Here is a 24619-nt window from a genome sequence, read left to right on the forward strand (position 1 = left end):
TGCCGTAGAGTATGGTTGAATAGCAGTAGGCCCAATCGCTTGAAAAGGGTTAGGATGCGAAGGAAGAAGAGATGGTGTGGGTAAAAGAGAATAAGAGAAGGGATGCAAAGGAAGAAGGGATAGTGGAGGTAGCGGAGGTAGCAAGAAGTGATAGGAAGAAAGGTTGAGAAGAGATAAAAATGATAAGGACTAATAGATATGTTTTGTAGGGATGGTATCTCTAGGGGATACTATATAACAGTTGATATAGCGAAGTTAATAAAAGTGAAAGTCAATAATAGAAGCCCAATCTGGTATCTATAGCTGGCATAAGTACCAATAGCCTAGCCCTTCCCAGTGAGAGTAAGTGAGAGTAAAGTGAGAGTAAAATGAAATGTTTGTAGAGCTGCAGAAGTACGTGATGTCATGTGTAAATTGGATATACCTACTTTGTTTTGAGGAGTTTTGTTCACCTCCTGACTATTCTATGTATCAGGGAAGGTGAACTTCGTGTCCGAGCTCTGGAATTCAATGAAATAAAACAAAAAGCCTCGGTCTATTAAACTTCAACAAAGTCTTTCCTATTCATCCATGAGTGACATGTGATATTATGGCGACGAGCTTCTTGGCCTTACTCTCACGTTTACGCCACAAGTACTCCCCCACATTACCAAACACGCAAATGATGGAGAGTGAGTCTTTATATTAGTTAGCACAACAGCTCGAAAAGGAGTACCGTCACGCTTAGCAGGTTTGTTCCTGTCTGGTGAGGTATCCGACATAACTTTGAGGATATGACAATATAGTGAGAAAGAAAACAAGAGTCACATTCTGTAAACTCCAGGGCTAGGTACGCCCAGCAAACCTTAGATTAGTCATGCAATACCCCCAGTCTCAATCTCCACGGGTGGATCTCCAGGGCCGGGGTGTGGATCTGAGCATTGGGCATCTGTTTGTGAGAAGATTTCCAAGCGTTCTAACAGACAGAATAGAAAATGAGTTAGAGATGCTGAATTTCAGGCTGCTATTGATACCTGTCAGGAGACAGCTGTCGTTGACAGGGGTCGACATATCCCTCGTCAATATCATATTTAGCAGTCGATTATAGTATTGGACTTGTATTCAAGCTATAACCGGCTAGAGTGGGGCTTTGATTTGAGATGGAGAGAATGAATATAAATTTCATTCCCAAGTTGATTACTATTTCCTTCCAGGTTATAGCCTGACTATTCAACCCAAGCAAAATAACGAGAACCGAAAAAGCAAGTGATGTGTTTGATATCTTGCTGCAGATTGCTTGGTCCCGCGTTATACCCTCAACAACTTGTAGAAAGAACAATCATGCTTTCACAGACGGATGCGTGTCTTCTGTCTCACTAGTGAGAGTCACATCGCTTTGCCAGCCTTTGAATGCCCGAGTCCGCAATCTCAGCGAGAACATGCGATCAATCTCCATCGCCGTTCGACCTTTCATCTCTGGGATACAGAACCACACTACACCGACTGCCACTGCGGCGAATCCTGCCATTACAAACCCTGTTTTCGCCCTCAGATTTCCTTGATCTGCGTTGTAGATGTATGGCAAGATGATGGCGAAAACCGCAGTTCCAAAGCCGCTCGTAAACCACCCAATACCCTGGGTCTTGGCTCGGAGTTGCAGTGAGGACGCTTCGGCGGCAACCACATGAGACGCAGGCCATGACCCAAGACCCGAGACCATAACAATAATCATCATGCTGACCGCTGTATACCTAGTACAGAGTTAGCCTATAGTCCTTAAGAGTTTGGTATAGTGTCTGACCATATAGTCACCACTCCTGTGAAGATCCCTGCGATTCCTACCGCGAACCACATTACCATAACAATAATCAAAGTGAGTAGAATGAGGAATCTTCTCCCGAAGGCATTTAGCGCCCATAGACTGACAACATTTGCAATCAGGCCTAGTCCAATGCCCAAAATCAAGAAAATCAAGCTATTAGCTGAACCCATACCCACAATCTGCATAAAGTAAGAGGAGTTTGCCAGCAGTTGCAGTCCGAACATCTGAGGTATAATGTTTGCAAATGCGACGATCAAAGTTCGGCGCATGTTGGGTCCTCTGAAACAATCGGCATATTTATGGGTTGCGCGTTCCTCATCCTCTGCTGCAATCGACGCCTGTAACTCCTCGATCACAGCAAGCGAGTTGATATGGGATGTATTAAGCTTTTTCTGTGCCTTGAGAGCCTCCGCTGTCCGTCCTCTTCTCAAAAGCCAGGTTGGACTTTCTGGCAAAAACGCCGCTAGAACAAACGGTATAGCCGAGAACGGCCATTGCGACGCAAAGCAAATCCGATATGACTCTGCGCCTGTATGCTTAAGGGAAGTATAAACCACGATCGATCCAACTAGTTGCCCAAGAAGCGTGAAGATTGGATAGAACGCGATGACCGGTCCTCTGAGAACAACAGGAAGTACCTCGGACATGTATGTCTGTGTAACACATAGAAGAATGCCAATACAGATTCCCTGGAAGAGTTTACCGGCGAAGAATACTCCTCGACGAGTGTCCATTTCGTCTGGTAGATCTGAAATATAGCATATCGCGACCGCAATGCTTGATAGGAAACTGCCTATAGCGAGCGTCATGCGACGCCCACGACGATCTTGATAGTAACCACCGATGATGGAGCCGAACATCAGGCCGATACAACTGGAGACGTTCCAAAGGGATAGCCACATTGTCGGAATGATGTATTTCTCTTCGTATTCCTGACCGAAAACGATTCTCACGCGTGTCAGTAGCGACGAACTTTGGATTTTGGGAGGGATTTCTCACTGAAATTGAGGCATCGCAGCCACCGTTGCTACAATGACAAGGTCATATCCATAGAGAAGAATTGCCGAGCTTAGTGCAAGGCAATAGCCCACGATTCTGGGGAATTTCTTGACCGACTGCCAGAGTGGTATGTGTAACGTTTTTTTGGTTGTATTGCCATCAACGACATTGTCCTTAAAGTCTTTAGTGGATTGTGTTTCAGTAAGATCCATAATGTATGAGACTCCGTAAGTGCTTTCAGTGATAATAAGGGGGGGGGGACCTCCTGTATTAAATTAGACCCCTAAAGAATGCTAGGACAAAGAAACCCATATACAACCTTAAAAGAGGGGAAGCATAAATGAAATCGCATAGCGCATGCAATAAAAACAACGAATTGAATAACTTGTTTTTGAGAAATTCTAAGCACTGACCTCAATGTGTCAACAAATAAGGGTAACTGGGTAGTTTCCCCCGCACTGCCAAGTTGGCCCTTTACGGGGGAGCCCTGAAAGGTTGCCACTGGGGTAATCCCTGGCTTTCCGCTCATGTGCTCGTGTTCGTATATACACCCCCAGAATTATACATCGTCACATTTTGCTTCACATAAACATAAATATTAATATTATAACCTAGGACGCTTCTATATGACTATAGGGCTAATTCACAACACTGAATGTGATCACCCGTTTTTTATTGAAGAGAGTTCCTCGTCTCAGGGACCTTTGATATAATGAGTATTGGGATTTTACAATTGATCGGGCCTGAGCCAACTAGTTGAAGGGAATCATGGAGAAGAGGCCGAAACATGCGTTATTATGTCTTATGTCGACCCGTGCAGTTCAAACAGCCCGGAAAGAATTAGGCCGGCTTGCCCCAGCCTGGATATGCAGACCACCTCTGAATAGTTACCAGAGGTAACCTCCATTTGACCACTAATATGAAGCCCCCTAACTCTGTGCCTTGCATTAATACTGTGAATCTGAAACAAATATAAGGCATGGTAAGCTACATGTAGTGAAATAAGCAAGAGAGTTCAGCGAATCAGATATTGGCCTAGAAGCTGGCAATTAATTGTTTGGATGTATTCATCTTCGTGATTGAGACCCTCCATTGAAATGCATTTAAAAGGAAGTTCCCAGAAAACTTTTGTATGAATTGAATATGCGAACTACTTCCTTTTGATTTTAGTTTTCTTTGTTATGACCTATCATAGATCTGAGTTCAGTCGAGTCAGACCTGGATCGTGCGTCCTTCATTTTCTCTAGCTCCTCCAGATGTTGTTTCAATGCAGAAATCTCACGTGCCAGCTCAGCGGACGAAGCGAGTCGATATTTGAGCCTCATAACCGCAGCTGAAATTACAAGTAGTGCCAGAGACGTAGGGTACGCCCACTGACCAACCTGGCTCGGACTTTCCCCAGGGGGTCCGTCTTTGTAGATTTGGATCTCGATCCAAATGACAAAGGCAATGATGGTAAAGGGGCTGACTATCATGCTAAATAGTAGCCCAAAAAGGATCGCAGCATCAACAATCACATGAAGAAACGACCTGAGGAACTGACGGCTGAATATGTGTCGCATTCGGCGTCGGAAAGCGGTATACTTGTTTATCGGCCTTGGATCATCCTCGTCACAATCAAGGTTGTCTGGTAACTTTATCGCATCCCTAATCTCGTCTTTGAAGCTTTTCCACATGGTCTTTCGTTCTTTCCAGATTACCATGATCTGCGCTGACGGGATGCGTGATCGATAAGGTAGGAAACGGTAAGTCAGGAGGAGGCAATTGAGAATCAGACAGAGAATGATGAGACTGTAGATGTATCTATGCGAGTAAAGAACCTTTTCCCAGAAGCTATGGGAAGAGCCAAATTTGAAGTGTCCGTCTGCAATGGCTGAATGCAATGAGCTTGGCTGTCGTAGAATTTGGGTTGTATTAAAACAGGGATTGAAGCAGATATCTCCAATTTGATTCCATCGCGATATGTTTGAAAAGGTGTCCCACACACTGTCATTCCATGTGGATGTTCTCCATGAGGCTTGCCAGCCGTCATTTGATGTATCGTCGAAAGGCGCGAGCTCAGGAAAGCAAAACATGTACTGACGTGATGTCTTGGGTACTCTTGCAGCATAGATAAGGGCGCATATAGAACCAGCCAACATGAGGGCATGCCAGAGATAGAAGAGTAGATTCCGTGCTCGATCGTGGGTTAGGATGCGGGACCAACATTGCAGGGGCAAAAAGACGAGATAACCAGTGACAACGATGGCAAGAACAGCATCCGAGTCAAGCTCAAGTGATGCGGGCGACACCATAACATGATCTGTCTCAGTGACCAAATAAGGGAATTCTTCCCGCAAGCTAGAGTTGGTGGACAGATATGGAATAGCGACAGGTCCAGGGTCTTGGGGTGTTTGGTGGCTAGAAACCATGATGAAGGCGTGAATTGCCGCAGTTCCGGCGTATGTCGCGGCAGTTCCTAAGAATACGTTCATGACCCATCCTGTCCATCGAGTGACACAGGTCGCCAGCATAAGCGCATAGAAGAGATATCGTGGACATGTGTTGTAGATTGTACTGATTGGATAGAAGCAGAGAGTTTCTTGGGCAATGAACAATGGGGAACTCGTGTTGTTATCCATTTGAGAAATGAAGGAGAAGAATTTTGTGATAAAATTCCATTTTGTGGCTTTTCCCGCTTTACTTCCAGGCTGCCTTTTTTTTTTTCTCTCCCTTTTTTTATGTTACTTTTCCGTTGACATCATCCCTACATTATTAAACTTTCCCTCATTTTATCTTCAACCTGCCAGGATCTTATATAAAAGAGAAAGTAGAACATAATGATATTTGGCGACGCATTACACAGAGCAGAAATAGCGCTAGCTTGTCAATGTATGCCATGACATATTAGGCATCGGAATAAAACAACCACTCGATGTATTTCTTCATCTCCCTCCAATCACATAAAATCTACCATTTCCGAACCCTCTAGTGCTTCCAATTAGAAATATGACCATGGTAACTCATTTCTTCCTGTTGATCTCGTCCACAATAAACATTACGAGTCTCACAATAGGACCACCCTGACGCTTTGGTCTTTTCTCACGCGTCTGTCCCATCAAACGGCCGCTCTCAAGCTCCACCGAATCTTCTTGCTGGCTGTAGACACTAGGCTGCGGGGTGTAATCCGCAGGTGGCCGTACTTGGAGTGTAAGGCCAATACCCAAGCACACAAGAACAACCACAAACTCTTCGATGACGGACATCACAAGCTGAATTGTGACATTCCCGGACACCATATTGAATTTGGCATTCCGGCCAAAGGTATAGATGAAAGAGTAGATTAATCGCACGAGGATTAAGGGGAGAGATACTCCCACGGCTAGGAGGATGCGATGTTCTCCATCTTCGATACTTTGACTTCGTTTCAAAACCAGGAGGAAGAGTCCGCATACACCAACCCAGGCGACAAGGTAGAAGATGAGTCCGAGTTTTGTTTTTATGTTGACAAGGCCATGGGTAATATCGGAGTTCCCGGTTACTCCAACGATGCTCAGAATCACAGCAACTAGTGCAAATAGTCCAACAAGCCGGAAGATTATCGGAGGGAGAGGTTTGGCAGTCTTTCGCATAATAGAATCATTCCTAGAGATGTCGTTAGCTGCAAATCATCAAGTCAATCAGGAATAATGGTGTTGCTCACGCTCGTGATAAAAGACCAATGCAAGCTAAGATTAATGGCGATAGTCCGAGTGAAGTACAAACAGCCCATACAATGTATAGATTGACATTGGAAGGATATTGAATCGTGGCCAAATAGCACGCTGAACCAACAATGCGGGCAAGACAAAAGAGGATGAAAAAGAACCAACCCGAGCTCTTTTTGAAACCATGGTGGAATGCCATCCACAGAGCAATGAAGAGGGTTGGAGAATAAACAATGACCTCCAATATAGATATACCATGCCGATAATCGATGGCCATAATCGCAGATGAGAATGGAGAGTGCTGAAATCGAGATGACAGAAAATGGATTGATGCTTGTATTACCTTCGACTCATGGGAACTCTGTTATTTAACTCCTCAGATGTGATTTCAGCTCGCGCTGCTTTCCTATTCAACTCCATGAGGCAGCGCAATAAAAATTTGGATTTCATAGCCACGCGCCCTATAAGTATAAGAGCTGTGGATATTCCACTTTCAGATATGATTAGCCAATCACGGCTGTCTCAAAGCACATATTGCATACTTGATTCGGCTTAGCGTATTGGGCTGCGACCCAAATAGGTATGAAGGTGGTCAGGCTAAGCCTCTCGCAACGCCACGGACCCATTGCTTGATGGGCAGTCTGACAGTCTGACTGTATCGCTTCTTGTATGGCCGTCGAGATCCCACAACAGGATCTGTCGAATTTGATGCGTTTGCTTTTCTTAGTCCTCATAGGGGGGCTTCTTCCCGAGAATTTCTTTAAATTTTCCTTCTCAGGCGTCCTGGCGCTGTGACTTGTCATTGCGAGGTTTTACTATGGTCGCAGTATCTCCGCCATCGCCGAAATCGTAGGGCGACATTCTGTCTCGGTCAGAAACCTTTAGCAATGGAAAATTGTCGCATTGCGATCCGGCTCCATATGAAGGTTTTGGATTTTCCTCGTCCTGATATGGGAATAAGTCGCAAAATTTGGGATCGGACGTGATATGTCCCAAAATGTGAGTGTACAACATAGTGAGGTGACTGCGTCGGTGTGGGTCCCTGAAAGGCTGAGATATAGCTCATTACACTTCAGCGGGCGAGAAAGAGAAGGGGAAGGGAAAATATCATACTACCTACACATCAGTCAGAGCTAGCTAGCTAATTATGTCTGGTGCTTGAATGATAAGGCAGGGCCAAACAATTTCAATTACGGAATACTCCGTACTCCGTGCCCGTTTCCGACTAGATACAGTAAGCCCCGAGAGTCGCTAAACAAAGTAATTCGAGAAAAGCCGCAAAATTTGTCAAAAGTGTGTGACCAAGCTGGTCTTGAAATATCACAAGGGGAAAAAGTGGACTGAGATACAACTTCATAGATCAGATAGAGCCTTTGACTAGATGATAGATATCCATCCACCTTGGTCAACCTGAACTTGATAGCGTATGCCGAGGTCAAAATAGGGGGATCAGCATTGTTTTACGGCAATTTGGGCAATTTTCTTCAACCTGCCAACCCATGTGTCGAGCACCGGCATTTCCCCGTGAAGGATTTCCCCGCTCCCGGTTATACGGTAGAATAACCGTTGATCGACATCCTATAAAGACTAAGATCATCCATTTCATGCTCGTTTTTGGGGTGCTAGTATATAGGATTTCTACCGTCTTTCGTATTCCCGTCGTAAAAGGCCGCTTTCTATGTAGATCATCTCACGTTCAGGAAGGAATAAATACATATGCGCTTGATTTCAAGTTTATATAGCTCTTATTGTCAGAATCGATTCAATTTCTCATCTTATTTGCCGTTTTGTCAAGATTTAGCATACCAATCATGCTGTCGTTCGCCCTGGCCCTAGCTGGCATTTTGGGGCCTGTTGGTTCATTGGCAACCGATCCCGGCCCAGTAGCTTGTGCAAATATAACATCGCAACTGGGATCGTCCAAAGTCATCACCAACAAACTCGACTTGAAGTATATTGCTAGCACCGAGTATTGGAGCACGCCCCAGAACGCTTACAAACCATCCTGTATCGTCTATCCTTCATCTTCGGGGGATGTTTCTGCGGCCCTTCAGGCCATTCGAGCAGCCGGCAGCCGGTTTGCAGTAAGAGGAGGAGGACACAATCCCAATAAGTTTTTCTCGTCAACCGATGAAGGCGTGCTCATTAACATGAGCAACCTGTCGGAAAAATCGTATGATCCAGACACCACTCTGGCAACATACGGACCAGGTGGTGTATTTGGCGACATATACGAGTACTTTGAGCAATATAACCGAACGGTGGTTGGAGCACGACTCTCCGGGGTGGGAACCGGCCTCGCTCTGGGTGGTGGCATGAGCTATCTGTCTCCCCAATATGGCATGGCCTGTGATTCATTCAGAGAGCTGGAAATTGTTCTTCCTGATGGTCAAATCGTGACAGCATCCGAAACTTCAAACCCTGACCTGTTCTTTGCCTCGCGTGGCGGCGGAGGCAATGCCTATGGCGTTGTAACGAAGTATACGGTTCAAAGTCGCCCTATTGGTCAATTCTTTGCGGGAAATATCATTTACGCCTTTCCCCAAAAAGATACGGTTGTTGAAGCAATTGGCAATTTCATCCAATACAACACCGACCCGAAGGCCAGCATTATCGGTACCTACGAGAAGCTGCCCACACCCGATTTGAATCTGAACCTGGATGAGGCCATTGTCATGTTCTTAGTCTATGATGGCCCTGACGCAGGTGATGTGTTTGCAAACTTCACGAGCATTCCACATCTCCTCGACACTACTGGTCTCAAGACCTACCCCGAGGTAGTCGACATGCCACTTCCAATCGCCAGCGAGATTTCACGCGGGAACAACATCTTCCGTGTTGGAGTCCATCGTGCGGATAACAATGAGTGTAAGCATGCTCTGGATGTATGGCGGGACTGGGGCGAGTCAAACAAGGGCAAATATCTACTCCTTTCGCTCGATTTCCAACCTGTTCCCAAAAGCTTGACAGACGCCAGCAAGGCGCAGGGTGGAAACGCAATGGATATGCCTGACGGTCCATGGTTCTGGTTAAATTATTTGATCACAACGCTGCCGGGAATGAGTCAATCTAACTATGATGCCGTGCAGTCTAGCTTCCGTGATATGGTTGAGTCGACAACCAATGCCGAAGGTCTCCCGCTGTTCATTAATGATGCAAACTATGATCAGCATCCTCTGTCGACCTTCTCTACATATGAGAAATTGCAAAAGATCAAGAAGAAGTATGATCCGGATAACTTCTTCGCTGACAAGACGGGGGGTTGGTCATTTGACTAGAGAAAGTGGGCTTAGTACTGGTGATCTTGCTGATGCTTTATGGGTGTACTATTTCAACCCTGGAAAAACTTGTTTATAGCCATAGTAATATAAATCGAGAGAAAATGCTTAATTCAGTGTTTGTAATAGTTCCAATACTACCGTGATCTCATTCCCTCACCTCTGCAGAAATCAGCAGAAAATATGGACGATGTCCCTCACCTTTCCATTCTGGTTTACCTGCGGCATCCTCCTCTGAAAGACACCAATCCTTCAACCCGGTCAACACAAATCCGTTCTCAAGCAAGGCAGTGACGTAGGTCTCAACAGTGCGATGATATTTCCTCACTCCCTCTGAGCCCAGCCAACTACTCAAACGCAGGCCCTCGCTTCTGTAAGAATTCAATGGCCACACCATCCGATCTTCACCTGCATCCCGTATAACCTTGAAGTCCGGTCCTGGATGGATTGGGGCCGTTACAATGGGGTGTTCAACAGAGAATATCAACCTCCCCCTTGGCTCATGACCACTACTCTTTTTCAAGCAGCGGTGGATTTCTCGAAACAGCCTCACGATATCCTCGATGTAATGGAAGGCCAGGGAACTGTAAACAATATCATACGGCTCTTGTTCACGCTGAGGACTCAAATCTATAGTCTCCAGATCTTGGATTTCGAAGGTTACTTCTGTTGCATTTCTCGTTTGGTGATTGATCTCAGCCTCAAACTCCTTTGCTCGGTTGATCATGTTTTGGGAAATATCGATTCCCTTGATGTAACTAGCGCCTTTCTCACGGGCCCAGCGGATAAACCACCCATAACCACATCCTAGGTCGAGAATCCGACATCCTTTCAAAGGAGTTTCTGATGGTCCTGTGAGGGAGGAGCTCGGGTTGAGGATCATATGCTCCAGGACAGGCCATTCTGGTGCGGCACGCAGCCCGTGTTGAGATCGAGGGAGGTTTCCGTACGCGACAAAGAACTCTGGGGTGTCGTAAATATTTTGGGATTCGACCGGCATGGTTGCGAGGTTAAGATCGGTAGGTCGCTGACGCTCCTTCTTAGTTGATTGCTGATGAATGACAGTAACAAAAGCTGGTAGAAAGACCAACCCTCGAATGAAGCAAACACTCGCAAATATCACTCCGATGGTGTTAGAAAGACTTACATTACGGAGACTACAGAGTTGGCGGGGTTTCCCGCTCTGTATATTTCTCGATTCGGTCCCCGCTCTATCAAGGTTTTCGCAGTGCATATCCAATTCCGAGTAATCAAATTATCCATCCCAGGTTCTAAATCATTTTCTCTTGCTACTAATATACTCTTTTGAGGACCTCCAGATACCCCTCGCACCGATCGCAATATCCTGCCGTCCATCATACAGTGGGAAAATCACAACCGCCCCAAATGCAGCGAACTGCCAGACGATGCCGACAACTACCCAGCCCGCGAAGAATGATCTCGTGAATATATAGTCGCGATATAGTGGAAGAGGCCAAGCAACAAACGTGATCAGCACGATAGCTCCGAACATGTACCAAGCAATCTTGAGCCATCTGTACAGCTCTTTTAACGTCGCATCATCGAATGGGTGCTGGATTTCATCGAGGCTAATCTCCACGGAAGGCGGCGATGGAGCTTTGTTCTTTTCACTGATGTTAACCTGCTCTGGATCGTTGTTGATGCTTTCTGGTTGGCGATCAACAACCGGCTTGACAGATCCAGTGGCATTCTTCAAACCACCTGCGTGCTCTTCCTCACTGCTCTCGTTTAATGTGCTTGTGTCCGAGGACGGCTGGACTTGTGCTTGATCTGCGAGCTCAATTCGAAGGAATACCCTCCAGTCAAACTTATAAGGCTTGTAGAGTGAGAGGACAACAGAATATAGAGCTGGCGTAAAGAAAGAAGCGATGGCCGCATATAGTGCAGGATAGGGATTTGTAGTGGTCGTTATGTTGATAGTGCCATACATATATTTGGTTGTTGCCAACCAGACAGCGAGACCTGAAAAGAAGCCAAGCACGGGAGAGATAATTGCAGCTATCCGAGTCTGCCGAGACCAGAACAAAGTGAGAATCATAGGAATAATTCCTGGGCATGAGATAATGGGTCTCAAGTATCCAATCCATGTCATGTTTGCTCCTCCATAGTTGAGAGCGATGGAAATTCCGGTGATAAAGACACCATGGATAATCACAGTCAAGTGGCTCACTCCCACAATTTGCTTGTCAGTGGCTTTTGGGTTGAGATATGTCTTATAGATGTCGTAAGACAAGATGCTACTGACAGCAATCATTGAAGAAGAAACAGTACTTGTCAAAGCCATGAATAAAAGGAAGAAGAATCCGATTATTCCTTTGTCTCCGATGAGTGCTTTGATAGTGTATGGCATCACCATGCCCGAGCTGACTTCGGTGGCAGTCAGTATACCAGGATAGGTCGGAAAGATAGGTGTATCATGAATGGCCCTCGTTGCCAAACCGATGACTGTGCCCAGGCCCCAGGGGATACCGAAAACAGCTAACGCAGCTATATTATATCCTGGTACTGTTGCCTTGACCTCGGTTGCGAAGGACTTTTGCCAAAATGCGGTATCCTGCCGATGACATATTAGCTTTGTGAAAACATAAGACCTTTTAGATATCTTTCAATATCACTTTGTGCATGTGGAATTGACTTACCATAACGACAAGTGCCAGGTTTCCGAACTTGAGGATCAACCCCCAAATAATTGCATCCTTGGACTTGAATGTAAGAAGTGAACCTTCATAGTTGCCGGGTATGTAATTATCCCTAGCCGTTGCAATAACTTTATCATACAAGCCACCCAGGCCACCGACAGCCGAATTTGTCAAGACGGCGATCGTGAAGTAGATGATAAGAATGAGGGCAATAGCTGTGTGCAAAAAGTCGGTCAAGAATGTGGCCTTCAGGCCACCGACTGCTGTATAGAGTACAACTATCAAGAAGTTAGCTTCTGTTTCCCAAGACATTTTGAAAAGAGAAATTGAACGAACCTCCGAGGGGAACTAGAATAGTTGCTGCTACATAGTGCATGCCAGAAACACCATGAATGAGCTGAGAGCCCGTCATAATCATCGAAGCGCAGCCAAATACGTTGTTGACGAGGTTCAACACGATAAACACGAGATGTCCAATCCTGCCATAGCGCATCCGAACGACTTCAAGCGATGTATGAGCATAAGGGACTCGAATCTTGGCCATAACACCCAGTGCTGCCATTAGTGCAATTTGGAAGCATAGACCAGATCCCCACCACTATGACCTGTCAGTCGTGCAAGGTTATTTGATAGGACAAGGCAACGTACCAGCGGCACTGCAAGACCGTACCGATATGTCATAGCCGCGCATAATACTGTCTCGTTGATCCACATCCAGGAGCTAAAAACTGCGGATGCACACAATCCTCTCCCTACGGAGCGATTGGCGACCATGAACATTTCAGACTTTCCAGAATCTTCAGCAAGGTACGCTTTCTGTACCTTGACGGCAATCAAAATGACACCGCAGAACAAAACGCTGAGACCAATGAGAAGGCCGTAGGCCGCCCCCTGAGGGATCAAAGCCAACTTGGACGTATCTACTGTGTTAGACATGTCTGGGCAAAGTAAAGCCAAGCTCAAAAGCGCAGGGCCGAGGAATATTTATTGTCTGCAGGGTCCATCATATCTTCAATGCCAAGCTTGGATTTTGTAGATCTACAGCCAATTAACGTTCTCTGGGGGATTGCGTAACAATCAGAGTTGCCATGTGGGCGATATTTCTTACGTCGTCCATGTCCGCGATTGCGTTATGCGGAATAAGTGGGAGAGATGCGGCTAAACGGTCCGGAAACAGGGCCATTGGAAGATCGAAACAAAGCTAACAAGGTCAACATGTGTTATTTGCGGAATATATGTTAGTGTGACGGGGATTGTGGTTGGGATTGCGTGCCTGGATTCCCAGATTGCGATAAAACGACCTGGGATCGCGAGCGACAGGGGTCACTGCGTACCCCACACAAGAGCCTAATATGTCGGCCGATATGGGATTCAAAATATACAGAGAAAATGTCGAATATCGATTACGAATGGGAGATAGTAAGCCTCCAATGACCCCGGAGTCCAGGGCTGATACGATGGTGACACCTCTTGGCGAATACTTCTGCCCACTAGTTACGTATAGAAAGCTGTTCCTGTTGCTCAAGACTAAGTACTCATAACTCAGTTACTCTTCAAATCCACTGCATGTTCAAAGCATTCTAGCTTAAAATGGGTGAAGATAAACCAAACTCCGGCAAAAAGCAGATCATTCTCAATGCTTTCGTCATGAATACCCCGGGCCATTTGGCACCTGGACTATGGAAACACCCTAGGAACAAGACCGACCAGTACAAAAACCTCTCGTTCTGGACCGATCTAGCTCAGCTGCTCGATAAAGCTGGTTTCCATGCGATGTTCATTGCGGACACTCTGGGCGCATATGATGTGTATAAGGGCCCTAGTAATGTTGTGCCCGCGTTGGCGTCAGGCGCACAATTCCCCGTCAATGACCCATTATACCTCGTTCCTGCCATGTCAGCTGTCACAAAAAACCTCATTTTTGGAGTAACCGCCAGCGTGACATATGAGAAACCGTACGCGCTCGCACGCCGACTCTCTACCGTGGACCACCTCAGCCAGGGTCGTCTGGCATGGAATATTGTCACGTCTTATCTGGACAGCGCAGCCCGAAACCATGGGTTGAATGAGCAGATTCCTCACTACGAGCGATACACAATAGCAGATGAATATCTCGAGGTTCTCTACAAGCTCTGGGAAGGAAGTTTCCGAGATGACGCCGTGCTCGCCGACCGACAGCTCGGAACATACATTGCTAGCGATGGTGTGCGAGAGATAAACCACAAAGGGAAATACTTCGATGTTCCCGGGCCTCATTTCTGCGAGCCATCGCCCCAGCGTACGCCATTTCTTTTCCAAGCGGGCGTGTCTGAGGCTGGTGGCCAATTCGGCGGAAAGCACGGCGAGGCAATCTTCATCGGTGGTCAAACTCCTGAGGGTACTCGCTTGACGGTGGATAATATACGGAACATTGCCAAAGAGCAAGGTCGTGACCCCAATCATATCAAAGTCATCGTGGGGATCAATGTGATCGTCGCAGCGACAAATGAAGAAGCGAAGGCAAAGCGGGAGGAATATCTCCAATATGCCGATAACGAAGGTGCACTCGCTTTGTTCGGTGGATGGACCGGAATTGACCTGTCAAGCCACGCCGATGATGAAGATTTCCGGTTCAGCGAGTCCACACGGGTTCAATCCATCGTTCGGAGATGGTCTGCTACCGTGCCAGGCACGGATAACTTGCCTTGGACAAAGCGGAGGATTGTGGAGTACATCAGTGTGGGTGGACTACAGGCCAAGGTTGTTGGTAGTCCCACGACAGTTGCAGATGAGTTGGAAAGATGGATGGAGATCTCCGACGTGGATGGCTTCAATCTTGCCCATATTGTGAATCCTGGGACTTTTGAAGATATCATCGAGTTCTTATTGCCCGAACTGCGACGTAGAGGGATATTCCGAGAGGAGATCGAGAAAGAAGGTGCCACAGCTCGCGAAGTGTTTATTGGATCGCAGCGTTTGCCAGAAGATCATCCCGGGAGCAAGTACAAGTGGCGGGCGGGGGAAACCATTCCTCGGTATCAGACCAAGGAGAACTAGATATAGCCATTCTTGTTTTATCTACCTGCATGTACAAGGGTAATGGTCAAGACGTTAACAAGTGTAGAGGGGTCGGGGATAAGATAATTATGCCCGGGGCCCTGCAGGTAGCCCCGGGGAGTTCCTAAAGGAGGCCCCCGGAGCATTACAAATCAAATCAATATACCTACCTAACCTTGGAATATAACCTTACCTTTGGAATATAAATCTGATCTGCTTGAATTCTACCATCAAGGACCAAAATTCCAAAATGAAAGAAGCCATTATTGACAAGACCGTCTCGGTCATCATCCGCAACGTTGACATCCCCAATCCTCAACCTGGGCAAGTTCTCATCCGAGTAGTGGTGTCAGGTACCAACCCAAAGGACTGGAAACGCCCCAAAAAGCAACCAGGAAATGCTGCCATAAATCAGGGAGACGATATTGCCGGGTATGTGGAGGCAGTGGGAGATGGAGTCCAGAACTTCCGTAAGGGAGACAAAGTGGCCGCTTTCCATGAGATGGGTAGCCCGCATGGAAGTTATGGCGAATACGCCATTGCATGGGAATACACAACATTCCATCTTACGGAGAAAACTAGCTTTGAAGGTATGTCCCTGGCGTTCTAGTTACCGCGGGGATAAACTAAACATATTGACTAGAGGCTGCTACTATCCCTCTCGCTGCAATGACAGCTGCATTGGGCCTATATCAACAGCTGAAACTTCCTCTGCCTTGGGCTCCCGCCGATAAACCCACTCCGCTGGTTGTATATGGCGGTGCCTCGGCGGTTGGCGCATTTGCGATCAAGTTCGCTCAGCTATCGAACATTCACCCTATCATCGCAGTCGCAGGCAAAGGCGCTCCCTTTGTTGAGACTTTGATCAACAGAGAGAAGGGTGACACGATCGTTGATTATCGCGAAGGCGACGACTTTATCTACTCGGGAATCCGGGCTACAAGCAAGGGTGTACCCATTCAGCATGCCTACGATGCCGTGTCTGAGAAGGGAAGCTATGATAATCTTGGTGCTGTTCTCGATAAGCCTGGGAAGATCACTGTCGTTTTACCCGCCGAACTCCAGACACCACAGGAGCAAATTACCATCCATCGGACTATGGTTGGGTCTGTTCATACGCCCCCTACTGAGGGCCAGGCTCTTGGTGATAATGAGTTTGCGGCTGCTCTTTTCCAATTCATTGGTCGAGGTCTGGCACAGGGTTGGTTCTCGGGTCATCCATATGAAGTGAGAAAAGGTGGACTAGGAGGTCTCGAGGGTGCATTGAAAGATCTGGAAGCTGGCAAGGCATCTGCGGTGAAATATGTGATTAAGATTGCTGAAACTGAGGGAGTCGAGCAGTAGTTGTAGAGCCATGAAAATGCTACAAACTGTATGCCAAGCCAGATCGGGATGTATAGATCGTATAGATCGGGATTGGAATGACATCACCATAAATTCTCCAAGTCGCGCGGCGCGTAGACATATTGTCTTAATTCCAATTACATAGTCCCATCACCTTCACCTTCCAATCCCACAATGGCAAAACGCACTCTTGATGCATTCTTCAAACCATCAACCACCCCTCCAAAACGTCACAAACCCGAACCAGCCGAGTCCAACAACCCAGAGACAAACAATGTCCCAATAGAAGACACCAAACCCCCAAGCCAACACCCAAGCTACCCAATCCCAATCGCCCAACTCCCCTCCCACATCGAAGCAGGCCTAGAACATTCAACACCAGCAAGCACACCCCGCGAAATAAACAACCAACCACACCTCGACCTCCTCCACTTCCAGCCATACATCCCCCGCCCAACAGCAAACGAGCTATTCAAATTCCTCCGCCGCGAACTCCCCTTTTACCGTGTCCAATACACAGCCCGACGCGGCGACACCGAAACACAAATCACCACACCGCGCTGGACAACCGTCTTCGGCGTCGATGAAACATCAACATTCACCCAAGACAATTCAAACAACCTCGCTCTACTAGAAACAAAGACCAATACCCCAATCCCGAAAACAAAATACCAATGCACGCCACGCCCAATACCAGCTTGTCTGGATCTCCTACGGAAACAGGTCGAAGCAGTAGATAATAAAACCGGCTACAATTTCTGCTTGGTAAATTACTACGCCGGAGGAGACGACAGCATCGCATTCCACTCTGATGACGAGCGTTTCCTCGGCCCGGAGCCGAATATCGCCTCGCTGTCGCTAGGCGGCGAGCGGGATTTTCTAATGAAGCATAAACCATTGGCTGGGGGGAATGTCAACCAAACGGGTAGATGCGTCCCTGCACATGAAATGACCGGGCCGGATGGTACCGGTGTGACGCGGGCGAGTCGTACAGTTTCGGGTGGGACGTCGAGTACGTTGTCTGGGTCCAAAGTTGCTACGGTGCCACAGCAGATTAAGATGAAGCTTGGGTCAGGCGATATGGTTATTATGCGTGGGACGACGCAGTCGAATTGGTTGCATAGTATTCCTAAACGGAAGGGGAAAGCTGGGGAGGCGATGAAGGGACGGATTAATATTACTTTTCGGCGGGCTGTTGTTCCTGGTGGGACGAACAATTATTATCATTATAATGTTGGGAGTGGGGGAATGTATCGGTGGGATGAGGTAGCGAGGGAGATGGTTCTACAAGACGGGAAGGTAGAGAGAGCTACACAGTAGCCTGTGTATGGTGGAACAGGAATAAGATTTGGGTCAAATAAAATATACATGTGTGCCGTAGCACGAAAGGAACGCCTCATGCTCTTGAGTTGCGACTCGAAGCGAGACAGGTGATATCACTGTGATAGCTCGGCACATTTGAGCCTTTGTACATTTGCTTCTGGAAGGAAAAAAAAAAAAAATAGACATCGAAGCAGGTCATCATATGGCATTGGCACTGTGTCTTCCCAGTAGCCATGGTATTCCCCCTCAGGGAGTTCCGGCAAGTGCCGGGTAATAAAGGTATTCTGGCTGAAATACAAGAGAGCTACCAGCCCTTGTAAGCTAAGAGAAATGACTTGAAATCAGTAGTTAAAGATGACTTCTTCGCCGTAGACATCGCCATAGCACTGGAACAAATCAGGGCAGCTGCAAACATGTTAGCGGAGAAATAATACAATTGCAGGAAAACTTACAAGACAGGCTCCTTGCCGAAAATAATGTGCCACGAGTACTCCATAATGTTCGAGGTAGCCTCATCTGGCAGGTTATTGTTCATCACCCAGTCGTACATACGCTGGTAATCGCTGTGGGGGCGTCGGAGAATCTGGTCTCGGGAAACAGCAAACTGAGAGCAGCACGGGGCGGCGACTTCGCGAGGAACCGGCGTATTAGGGAATAGCTCTTTCCACGCAGCAGCGTAATGTGCCTCGCCTGGACTTTCGAGATTCGGAGGTTGGCGGAAAGGTTGGATGGCGGAGGGGCATCCTGGGCTCAATTGGCAACGCAAATTGACAAAGCCTGCCTGTTGCACGAAATCTTTCTGCAATGCGCGCACCGAGTCCACATTGCTGTAATCCATGGTGTCGATGTGCCAGCCAGCGATCACACCGTCGCGGTGGCTGTGGAGGAAGACCACAACCTCGGGAAGGTCGTCGTAGTGGTCGATTATGTATTGCAGGTAGGGGAGAGCCTCGCGACCCTTGTTCTTTGGGGTGTGCATCGGGACATTGACATCGTCGACGGTGTAAATGACACTGCGCCATCTGGAGAAATATTCAATTAGGCTTTCTCCTTTTGAGAACATGATAGAGCTACACTCACTCTGCTAGCTCTGCCGCGACCCAGACGGTATCTTCCTCCTTGCGCTTGCCCATAACAATGACACCTTGGTTAGGGACCGTAATATCAGTGGTCTGGTAAAGCAAAGCGGGTTTATTGTCCGATGCAACCCGCCATTTCCGTTGAGATCCCGTGTCTGGTTTGGGCTTTGTTCTGATGGATGTGCGGAAGGAGCCGGTATCGAAGTGCCATATATCCTGAATTGATTCACCCTTCGTCTTCATATTCCGGTTGACCAGGACGAGAGTCAAGATGATGAGTGCCGCAGCGGCACCGATACGGATTGACAACCTCATCGCATAACGCGATTCTCAAAACTGAGGGAAAAAAAGAGGGTATTCGGGGGTGAGTGGGGAGATAGGAGAAAGAGAAGAGGCCAGTGTCTCAGAATACGCAATCTTAGGAAAGTAATAAGCAACGCCCCATGCGGAGGCCGGGGGATCAAACACACTCGCGACAGGTCTGAACGCGAGATGACGAAAGTGCCGAATCAAGGGATATGGACTTCGAGAAGGAATGGAATTGAAAGAGACCCAAATGGTCCTTTTTCTCGGAGAAGGGTTAAAATTAAGAAGAAAAAAAAGGACAAATCCGAGTTGGCGCTTTCCTTATTTGGGTGAAGTGGAGAGTCTATTTCTGATCCATTCTCGACCAATTTAAGCCAAATTGGGTGATTTTGGAGGTCAATGAGTGATTTGGGATAATCTGATTGGTCAAGTTTAAACTTCTTGGCCTATCGGCCAATCTTAGTTTTATCTTTTTTTTAATCTTTTTTTTTAATATTTAATTTGAATTATTCAGGGGGGTAAATAACTTACAACTTTACATGTAATAACTCCAGACCTCGGGAATTTTAAAAAGATCAACCTTTGATCCACCAGTTGATTTCCTAAATTTCTCTCGAGACACTATACATGATACATATCCTATGCAAGGAGATAACCCTCCCGTGTTTGGACTGCAGATCAAATTTTTTTTTTCATTGCCAAAAAAAAATACTAAACGGGTATGACCAACGCCAACAGTTCGAGTCCAAAAACCTGAGACAATCAGCCCAAAAATAAATCTAGGCAGCCAAGATTAAAGCATCAAAAACATCAACGCATCGGCAAAATATTCACATCAAACTCCTCCGAATCAGGCGCCAGCCGACCAACCACACGCCGTATACTAGGTAAAACTGCTAACGTCCCTCTCTCAATAGTCCAATGTTGTTCCGCAAGATGTGCCATAAAGGTATCTAGATTCCCATAAACCTGTGTTGACCCATGTGCCGTTGCACAGCAAAACACACAGCAAAACGCCCCGCGGGGAGTATTAGGAGCAAAATGCGACGCTGCGTCCCGCTTACAGTGCACGTGTGATTTAGCTAAGAACCCAAATCGATACCGGACACCGCTAGCTTGATGCGTGCGGACCCTTCCCTCGAACTGCGGATTGCGGCTAGAGCTATTAGGGACCATGGGTGCTTCAAACGCGCAATGAGCACACCGCAGCCACGACTGTTGCGTGTAATAGCCTGTTCCGGGCTCGGTGTAGATTCTGAATCCCCGGAATCCAGTGTGTACTTTCCAAGCACCTTTGCAGAAGCCCAGATAGTTGTTCGATTTGCTGGGTGGCCAACGAGGTCGGGTTGCTTCGGCGGATCGGTCGGTGCTGCTTTGAGTGGAGGGGTTTGATGGGGTTGAGTCCGTGGAGGCGGTTGAGGCTGCGGAGAAGGAACCTTGGCGGGGTTCCTTTGATGGGGACGTGGGTGAGAGGTATGATCTTTCTTCTTCTTTGATCTGTGCATGGCTGAGGGCGTCCTCGGAATCGGAATCGGAGTCCTTCCACGGGTTCCCCGAAACGACGTCGTGGGGTATTGAGTTTAATTGCAACGTGCGTCTATGCGGCGTGGCTGGTCTGACATCGAGTTCCGGAATCGGGTCTGATGTCGACGACACTGGACTGTATACCCTAGGCGGTGGGATGTACCCGGGCTCGGGCGCTGACGATGCGAACGATGGCATACTCGAGCGAGCTGGGCGGGAATGGAACAGCTCGCCCATACTACTCACAAACCACGAGGATCTTCTGCTCGGTCGTGGATTCGTAGCTGGATACTCTCTCGATGACCCCGGTATTTCCGTCGGTGAGACGCAGGTGGCGTCCGTTAGGACCCGGCCTGTTGAGTAACTGCCTGATGAGACTGGGTATCCGCCAGAGAAGTACGGCATCTCCGACGCGTGGGATTGCAAATATCCGTCCAGACTATTAGAGGGATATCCACGGCTATGCAGACTCCTGCCGTGATAGTTTGGATCGATGAACATCGAAAAGGACGGTGGAACATGAGACGGCCTCGAGAGACGCTGATACAGATCTCCCAAAATGGCGAGAGTGCGAACGCGGCCTTGGTCGGACTCTATCTGCAACGCCATCAGATCCAAAGTGGTCCCCCGCTCTTGTGCTTCGCGGAGATGTCTCAGCAACGCCCCCTGCAGTGTGATGATGATATCTTTCATCTGCTCACGAGCGATCGCGTCACCTTCCTCGTATCGTCGGCCAAGCTCTTGGTGGTGCTGATCAAACCGGCGTTGAATCTCAGTACGGCCCAGTGCGAGCGACCGTTCTAGTTCCCGGGTGGCCTGGCGCTCGTGGTGTTTCTTTCTAATGGCAGTATACATACGTGCTCCGTCATTGTAGGCGGAGACGACTGTTTGCCGATTTAGGGTTGTTAATCTCATCTATTGATAATAGGAGAGGGGATGAGCTTACTGGCTGCCACACAAGCTACGACTGCGATCACCTCCACCCCCGACATGGTGAGTCAGATGGGAGTCAGATGGGATTCGGGTATATGGGAGGGGGTGAATACGAGCGGTGTGGTGTGTTTTGGGATCAAAGGATATAATAATGAGTCAGAGGGATATTTTCTTTTCCAAAAGCTTGGAGAAGATAAGAGAGGAAAGAAGAAATGCCCAGGAAAGGGACGTCAAAAGAAAAGAAAGAGAAAAGAAGAAATGCCCAGGAAAGGGACGTCAAAAGAAAAGAAAGAGAAAAGTGGTCATTGGCCCAAGGCAGTGAGACTGGGACATATATTGAAATCGACAGGTACTTCTGATAGCAACAGCACAGTCCACCTGAACAAGTTCTCTTTGATTGGCCGGATAATAGGAAGTGAAAGGAAATTGTCCGTTATAAGCGAAATGAGGGGGTTTGACGTCTGAGGCTGAAAGTGCTATCTAATTATTTTACTGTCTATGAGATGGTAAAAACATGTAAGATCTACATAATACCATATAGAATCATTAGTGCAAATCAGTGGATATTTACGATCAGATCTCGATGATCGGATCCACCACACACATCTATATGCTGATGTGGCGTATAATATTGATCCTGTTGGAAATTACAAATGCTTATTGAAAAAGTACTTCCATGCATATCAAAGATCACAGTCCTAACCTGGGCCCTAACTAACCGTACATCCCCATAATCAAATAGTACAAACGCAACGCTCAAATGCAAGAAAAAGCAAATCCAACACCACAGCCAATGATCAACAGCAGCGCCCCTTATTGCGTGACGCACGCATAACCCTCTCCTGCTCAGCTGCATCAACATCAACAGGTACTGCCAAACCAAGCCAACTCCTCCTCTTATCACCATGGCCGAGTCGGAAACTTCCGGTACCCTCCACAACCCCAGGACTAAAAGGCCCGACAACCCCATTAGCTATGGAAGTACTGCCGATCGACAAAGCCAGCTCGGTATCCCGCCGATTACGCTGTTCAACCAGCTTACGCGTGATAACCCGGAAAACCTCATCGATCCCCTCGCCGTCCCGTGCGCTGATCTCATGACAGCAATCCCACCCAATCTCCTGTCCCCAGAAGGCCGAACTGCGCTTCGAGTCTGGACTCTGAAGGGCATTTGACGAGAGTGCTGCGGCACTGGCACTGGCGTTGCTGCCGCCACTCGTACCTCCAAAGACAGATGTCCCAAAGCCTAGCCCGCCCATACCTGCCGTTGCGGTTGCTGGTGGGGTGGAGGCTTGGGTTGGATAAAGTTGTTCAGCGACATAGGCGATTGTGCGCTCGAAAGGAACGCGGCGGCGGGAGGGGTCGTCGGCGACAATGTCTGACTTTGTGCCTACGACGTGGATGATGAGGGAATCTGTGCCGTCGTCGCTGGGTGTGATGTTTTTGCGGAGTTCGCGCAGCCAACCAGCCATTTCTTGGAAGCTGTTTTGGTCGGTGATCTGTGCAAATAGTCAATATTGGTGGTTATGTAGGTCGCGCATGTATAGGCAGCAAATGCGACGCAGGGGAAAGTATGGGGATGTCCTGACATCATAGCACAGGAGTACTGCTTGGGCTCCTCTATAATAAAGTCTCGACATGCTGCGGAACCTCTCTTGTCCGGCTGTGTCCCATATTTGCAGCCTGACTATGGTATCGGAGGTGGAATCGAGGACGCGCTTTGTCACGAATGACGCGCCGATGGTTGAAGCCGCTGCGGGGTTGAAGGTGTTTGTACAATATCTCTCCACGAGCGCAGTCTTTCCCACCCCTGGTTACGATTAAGGTTAGTATAGTGTTTAGTTTTCCAAGTACATTGGAAACTGGGGATATATACCCTGTGCTCCGAGCACAACGATCTTAGCTTCAAGGCTTGAACTCATGTTTCCCCGAGGTTGAGGAAGCGGGGATCAAGTTTTTGTATTCGCATTATATGTTGACAGTCAAGTTCTTTGACAATCAACGCGATACAAACAAAGCGATCAGATTAAAAGGAGATTTGAAAGAGAAATGAAAGAAAAGAAAAGAAAAGGACAAGTTGCTGGTGTTATCAGCCGATGACTCTTGTAGAACACGTGCAGTTGACCGCGTGAACAAGGAATAAAAAAAGATGAAAGGGTTGGATTTTATAAAACCAAATAATTTTTTTTATCTTACAGTATGAGATTGTTCTAGGCAGAGTATAACTCCTGGGGTTATAGTGTCAAATGATATGAATGGTCGGTCCCCTTGCTCAGCCTCATGCAAGGCAGCACCCGCAAATTAAATCCCTAGGCAGGTTAAGCGTGGGCACATGCAGGGGAATATATAATATTTACAACAATTTATATGTATTGGTTCTTGCCCGACCGAACCATTTTTGAGGGTCATTGAAAAAACAGCACTGCACTTTATTTCTAGAGGGTGCAGACAGGATCTTTCACCGGCATCAGGGCCAGGGTATCATCCTCTAGGCCCGAAAAGGCCAGAAACAATGGGTATATAATTCAAAAGCAGAAAAAAAAGCAACATGAACCTACCGTTCACTCCATTAGACAAAGGGAACGGCACGGCCATAACAATGAGAATGGGTAGCGCAGTGCTACCACCTCGATAACTTGAAAAACCAATC

The 24619-nt window shown here is 47.4% G+C and overlaps 11 protein-coding genes across 11 annotated transcripts; 4 read left to right on the forward strand and 7 right to left on the reverse strand.

Annotated features, from left to right (window-relative positions):
* Positions 1-1318: 1318 nt before the first annotated feature.
* PGRI_024190 (Major facilitator superfamily domain, general substrate transporter) lies at positions 1319-3012 on the reverse strand (the record flags this gene model as incomplete). Its single annotated transcript, XM_040790132.1, has 3 exons — positions 1319-1730; positions 1781-2749; positions 2801-3012. 3 exons carry the CDS (start codon positions 3010-3012, stop codon positions 1319-1321), a joined length of 1593 nt encoding a protein of 530 aa, XP_040647085.1.
* A 954-nt stretch (positions 3013-3966) lies between these two features.
* PGRI_024200 (uncharacterized protein) lies at positions 3967-5421 on the reverse strand (the record flags this gene model as incomplete). Its single annotated transcript, XM_040790133.1, has 1 exon — positions 3967-5421. The coding sequence occupies one exon, from the start codon at positions 5419-5421 to the stop codon at positions 3967-3969; it is 1455 nt and encodes a 484-aa protein (XP_040647086.1).
* Positions 5422-5802: 381 nt separating this feature from the next.
* PGRI_024210 (uncharacterized protein) lies at positions 5803-6570 on the reverse strand (the record flags this gene model as incomplete). The annotated part of the gene is made up of 2 exons (XM_040790134.1): positions 5803-6424; positions 6554-6570. The coding sequence occupies 2 exons, from the start codon at positions 6568-6570 to the stop codon at positions 5803-5805; spliced, it is 639 nt and encodes a 212-aa protein (XP_040647087.1).
* Positions 6571-8297: 1727 nt separating this feature from the next.
* PGRI_024220 (FAD-binding oxidoreductase) lies at positions 8298-9764 on the forward strand (the record flags this gene model as incomplete). The annotated part of the gene is made up of 1 exon (XM_040790135.1): positions 8298-9764. One exon carries the CDS (start codon positions 8298-8300, stop codon positions 9762-9764), a length of 1467 nt encoding a protein of 488 aa, XP_040647088.1.
* A 148-nt stretch (positions 9765-9912) lies between these two features.
* PGRI_024230 (Sodium/solute symporter) lies at positions 9913-13360 on the reverse strand (the record flags this gene model as incomplete). Its single annotated transcript, XM_040790136.1, has 6 exons — positions 9913-9926; positions 9984-10838; positions 11097-12339; positions 12425-12702; positions 12761-13022; positions 13073-13360. 6 exons carry the CDS (start codon positions 13358-13360, stop codon positions 9913-9915), a joined length of 2940 nt encoding a protein of 979 aa, XP_040647089.1.
* Positions 13361-14014: 654 nt separating this feature from the next.
* On the forward strand, positions 14015-15460 carry PGRI_024240 (LLM class flavin-dependent oxidoreductase; the record flags this gene model as incomplete). The annotated part of the gene is made up of 1 exon (XM_040790137.1): positions 14015-15460. The coding sequence occupies one exon, from the start codon at positions 14015-14017 to the stop codon at positions 15458-15460; it is 1446 nt and encodes a 481-aa protein (XP_040647090.1).
* A 250-nt stretch (positions 15461-15710) lies between these two features.
* PGRI_024250 (zinc-binding alcohol dehydrogenase family protein) lies at positions 15711-16804 on the forward strand (the record flags this gene model as incomplete). The annotated part of the gene is made up of 2 exons (XM_040790138.1): positions 15711-16050; positions 16104-16804. The coding sequence occupies 2 exons, from the start codon at positions 15711-15713 to the stop codon at positions 16802-16804; spliced, it is 1041 nt and encodes a 346-aa protein (XP_040647091.1).
* Positions 16805-16978: 174 nt separating this feature from the next.
* Positions 16979-18124, forward strand: PGRI_024260 (alpha-ketoglutarate-dependent dioxygenase AlkB family protein; the record flags this gene model as incomplete). The annotated part of the gene is made up of 1 exon (XM_040790139.1): positions 16979-18124. The coding sequence occupies one exon, from the start codon at positions 16979-16981 to the stop codon at positions 18122-18124; it is 1146 nt and encodes a 381-aa protein (XP_040647092.1).
* Positions 18125-18468: 344 nt separating this feature from the next.
* On the reverse strand, positions 18469-19521 carry PGRI_024270 (DUF3431 domain-containing protein; the record flags this gene model as incomplete). Its single annotated transcript, XM_040790140.1, has 3 exons — positions 18469-18532; positions 18580-19149; positions 19208-19521. The coding sequence occupies 3 exons, from the start codon at positions 19519-19521 to the stop codon at positions 18469-18471; spliced, it is 948 nt and encodes a 315-aa protein (XP_040647093.1).
* Positions 19522-20322: 801 nt separating this feature from the next.
* On the reverse strand, positions 20323-22028 carry PGRI_024280 (uncharacterized protein; the record flags this gene model as incomplete). The annotated part of the gene is made up of 2 exons (XM_040790141.1): positions 20323-21920; positions 21983-22028. 2 exons carry the CDS (start codon positions 22026-22028, stop codon positions 20323-20325), a joined length of 1644 nt encoding a protein of 547 aa, XP_040647094.1.
* Positions 22029-22766: 738 nt separating this feature from the next.
* PGRI_024290 (uncharacterized protein) lies at positions 22767-23441 on the reverse strand (the record flags this gene model as incomplete). Its single annotated transcript, XM_040790142.1, has 1 exon — positions 22767-23441. The coding sequence occupies one exon, from the start codon at positions 23439-23441 to the stop codon at positions 22767-22769; it is 675 nt and encodes a 224-aa protein (XP_040647095.1).
* Positions 23442-24619: the final 1178 nt, after the last annotated feature.

This window comes from Penicillium griseofulvum (assembly GCF_001561935.1).
Source record: "Penicillium griseofulvum strain PG3 chromosome Unknown contig_80, whole genome shotgun sequence".
Classification (NCBI taxonomy): domain Eukaryota; kingdom Fungi; phylum Ascomycota; class Eurotiomycetes; order Eurotiales; family Aspergillaceae; genus Penicillium; species Penicillium griseofulvum.